Source organism: Caretta caretta, chromosome 11 (assembly GCF_965140235.1).
Source record: "Caretta caretta isolate rCarCar2 chromosome 11, rCarCar1.hap1, whole genome shotgun sequence".
Taxonomy (NCBI): domain Eukaryota; kingdom Metazoa; phylum Chordata; order Testudines; family Cheloniidae; genus Caretta; species Caretta caretta.
Window position 1 is genome coordinate 25364668 of NC_134216.1, and position 4280 is coordinate 25368947.

Genomic DNA, 4280 nt, shown 5'->3' on the forward strand with positions numbered 1-4280 from the left:
TCAGGAGCTGTTCAACTACAGGCTGAGCAAGTGCAGAATGGTGGTAGAATGTGCATTTGGACGTTTAAAGGCGCGCTGGCGCAGTTTATTGACTCGCTTAGACCTCAGCGAAACCAATATTCCCACTGTTATTACTGCTTGCTGTGTGCTCCACAATATCTGTGAGAGTAAGGGGGAGACGTTTATGGCGGGGTGGGAGGTTGAGGCAAATCGCCTGGCTGCTGGTTACGCGCAGCCAGACACCAGGGCGGTTAGAAGAGCACAGGAGGGCGCGGTACGCATCAGAGAAGCTTTGAAAAACAGTTTCATGACTGGCCAGGCTACGGTGTAAAAGTTCTGTTTGTTTCTCCTTGATGAACCCCCCCGCCCCTTGGTTCACTCTACTTCCCTGTAAGCTAACCACCCTCCCCTCCTCCCTTTAATCATTGCTTGCAGAGCCAATAAAGTCATTGCTGCTTCACAGTCATGCATTCGTTATTCATTCATCACACAAATAGGGGGATGACTACCAAGGTATCCCAGGAGGGGTGGTGGAGGAGGGAAGGAAAATGCCACACAGCACTTTAAGCACAGCACTTTAAAAGTTTACAACTTTAAAATTTATTGAATGACAGCCTTCTTTTTTTTGGGCAATCCTCTGTGGGGGAGTGGCTGGTTGGCCGGAGGCCTCCCCACCGTGTTCTTGGGCGTCTGGGTGTGGAGGCTATGGAACTTGGGGAGGAGGGCGGTTGGTTACAGAGGGGCTGCAGTGGCAGTCTGTGCTCCAGCTGCCTTTGCTGCAGCTCAACCATACACTGGAGCATACTGGTTTGGTCCTGCAGCAGCCTCAGCATTGAATCCTGCCTCCTCTCATCACGCTGCCGCCACCTTTGAGCTTCAGCCCTGTCTTCAGCCCGCCACTTACTCTCTTCAGCCCTCCACCTCTCCTCCCGGTCATTTTGTGCTTTCCTGCACTCTGACATTATTTGCCTCCACGCATTCGTCTGTGCTCTGTCAGTGTGGGAGGACAGCATGAGCTCGGAGAACATTTCATCGCGAGTGCGTTTTTTTTTCTTTCTAAGCTTCACTAGCCTCTGGGAAGGAGAAGATCCTGTGATCATTGAAACACATGCAGCTGGTGGAGAAAAAAAAAGGGACAGCGGTATTTAAAAAGACACATTTTATAAAACAGTGGCTACACTCTTTCAGGGTAAACCTTGAAAGTTAACATTACATACATAGCACATGTGCTTTCGTTACAAGGTCGCATTTTGCCTCCTCCCACCGCGTGAACGGATTTTGGTTGAATGCCAGCAAACATACACTGCAATGCTTTGTTCTACAGTGATTCCCCAGTACGTGTTGCTGGCCTGGAGTGGTAAAGTGTCCTACCATGAAGGACGAAATAAGGCTGCCCTCCCCAGAAACCTTTTGCAAAGGCAGAACCGCAAATGCCAGGGCAAAGTAATCCTTTCACATGCTTGCTTTTAAACCATGTATAGCATTTTAAAAGGTACACTCACCAGAGGTCCCTTCTCCGCCTGCTGAGTCCAGGAGGCAGCCTTGGGTGGGTTCGGGGGGTACTGGCTCCAGGTCTAGGGTGAGAAACAGTTCCTGGCTGTCGGGAAAACCGGTTTCTCCGCTTGCTTGCTGTGAGCTATCTACAACCTCCTCCTCATCATCTTCTTCGTCCCCAAAACCTACTTCTGTATTGCCTCCATCTCCATTGAAGGAGTCAAACAACACGGCTGGGGTAGTGGTGGCTGAACCCCCTAAAATGGCATGCAGCTCATCATAGAAGCGGCATGTTTGGGGCTCTGACCCAGAGCGGCCGTTCGCCTCTCTGGTTTTCTGGTAGGCTTGCCTCAGCTCCTTCAGTTTCACGCGGCACTGCTTCGGGTCCCTGTTATGGCCTCTGTCCTTCATGCCCTGGGAGATTTTCAGAAAGGTTTTGGCATTTCGAAAACTGGAACGGAGTTCTGATAGCACGGATTCCTCTCCCCAAACAGCGATCAGATCCCGTACCTCCCGTTCAGTCCATGCTGGAGCTCTTTTGCGATTCTGGGACTCCATCATGGTCACCTCTGCTGATGAGCTCTGCATGGTCACCTGCAGCTTGCCACGCTGGCCAAACAGGAAATGAGATTCAAAAGTTCGCGGTTCTTTTCCTGTCTACCTGGCCAGTGCATCTGAGTTGAGAGTGCTGTCCAGAGCGGTCAGAATGGAGCACTCTGGGATAGCTCCCGGAGGCCAATACCATCGAATTGTGTCCACAGTACCCCAAATTCGAGCCGGCAACGTCGATTTAAGCGCTAATCCACTTGTCAGGGGTGGAGTAAGGAAATCGATTTTAAGAGCCCTTTAAGTCGAAATAAAGGGCTTCATTGTGTGGACGGGTGCAGGTTTAAATCGATTTAACGCTGCTAAATTCGATCTAAAGTCCTAGTGTAGACCAGGGCTTAGTCTATCAGGTGCCACAGGACTCTTTGCTGCTTACACTAGGTCACAGTTCCTGAAATTCTGCAACACCTCAGCTATTGCACAATGGTTCACTGGTAAGAATTCCCCCTTAATATAGTCATGTGCCATTTAGAGATACAATATGCAGTCTGCTCGAAGTCCCTTTTATATTCTCATTTCATGGAATATTCATAAAAAATAAAATTATCACCCCAGGGTCTAGAGAGAACAACAGCTTACGTTCCTTAAAAGGCCGTTTGTTTTGCACTTTTCTCTTGTCCTTCACCTGTTACAAATGCTGGTAGCATGTTACAATTGCATCAGATGCACTGGACATAGCTTATCTGTTATTTATCAAAGCACATCATCAAGGAATTGAATGAAAAATTCATTAACTCATTACCAAGGGGAACAGCTGACTCTGAAAATTAAAAATATCAAATAGACCTTTATCAGGAGTACACACAGAATCTACAGAGGAAATCTGCCTTTTGTTATCAAGGTACTGGGTAGCTTTAACTGTGGTTTTTCCATGGGGAAAGGATGACAAATTATTAACATACACTGAAAAATAATAATAAGGCAGCACCTCAAAATAAAGGACTGAACATATTCACCAAACATACACTGAGCCCTATTTACTTTGCTGCATTATTTGTTTGCGGAACTATGCACGTTGCTACAAATTTGCCTAATGCTCCCAGCTACAGCTATCATTATCAGTTATCTATAAGGGTAATCATTTTTCTTAAAATCATGACCCATTTGATATCTTAAAAACAGCAACATTAATTTTAATTTGTCACATTGTAGGGTATAAATTGACTAAATGTTAATAGCATTCTTCTTGAGTAATCAGTTCTACATGATTAACCTAAAAATTGCCAAAATGTTGTTTACTGTTCATTTGTATCTGAAGAAAAAGAGACATGATGAGTCAGAGAGAGCTGGATTAATTTACTTTCTGATCTGTATTAAAACTTGCCACAATGATTCATAATCATTTTACTTAATATTTATCCTGACAAAACAACTTAATTTTGAGAGCTGCTCAGAGTAAAATAATGCTGCGCTAAAGGCATCTTTGGTCTTTTTTGTTCTTATGATTTCTTTTAATGTAAACATACCTAGTTTTCTGTCTTATATTAATCTAGGCTAAAAATAAAGGTTACTTTTTTGTAGTGTTAACTTTCGCTGTGGGGGGTGTGTAATATAAAAAAGTGTAGGTTATGGTCTTTACTACCATCTAGTGGACTTAAGTAGTAACAGCAAGATGAAATTATATTGAAGAATAGAAACAAAGAATGGGGAAATACCTTCTTACTTCACAGGGATGCTGTGAGGCTTGATTCATTAATGACTCGGGTGTTCATACTATAGCACTGAAGGGGGCATGTAAGTATCTATCATAGGGATAAAGCAAGTGCAGACCTTCCTGTCGTAGAGCAAGCTAGATTAACCTAGTCAGATTAATAAAAAAAAAATAAAAACAGTGATTTGCAAGTACAGCAGGCCATATTTTTTCTTTTCTGAACCTGGCAGAGATAGGAATAAATTAATATGAAGTCTTCTTCCATGACACTTCAGTGTTCTCTGTCGGCTCTATGTATTCTTCCAATTGTTAGCACAGAGGGAGCAAATAAGTAGGGAATTTAGTGAGAAGTGTCCTATATCATAAACAGAAGAACCAACACGGCGCATTCCTCTTTTCCCCCAAAACACTCCACCTACTTCTCACCTACTCTATGCCACTGTATCTGCAGAGTCATGTGAAGGGAAAGGGACCCAACCAAAGGCCAACCTCACTATTTGGAGTTCCTTTCTCCATAGATTTCTGATCG

General features: G+C 44.4%; 1 protein-coding gene across 1 annotated transcript; it reads right to left on the reverse strand.

Annotated features, from left to right (window-relative positions):
* Positions 1 to 576: 576 nt before the first annotated feature.
* LOC142068501 (uncharacterized) lies at positions 577 to 2082 on the reverse strand. The gene is made up of 2 exons (XM_075117651.1): positions 1503 to 2082; positions 577 to 1114 (listed from the first exon to the last, which is right to left on the reverse strand). The coding sequence occupies exons 1-2, from the start codon at positions 2080 to 2082 to the stop codon at positions 594 to 596; spliced, it is 1101 nt and encodes a 366-aa protein (XP_074973752.1). The 3' UTR covers positions 577 to 593.
* Between the last annotated feature and the right edge of the window lie 2198 nt (positions 2083 to 4280).

Coding starts and splice junctions, on each gene's coding strand:
- LOC142068501 (XM_075117651.1), bottom strand. CDS start 2,082: ATGCAGAGCTCATCAGCAGAGGTGACCATGATGGAGTCCCAGAATCGC. Junction 1,115..1,502: donor AGGCGGAGAAGGGACCTCTG/GTGAGTGTACCT, acceptor TTTCTCCACCAG/CTGCATGTGTTTCAATGATC.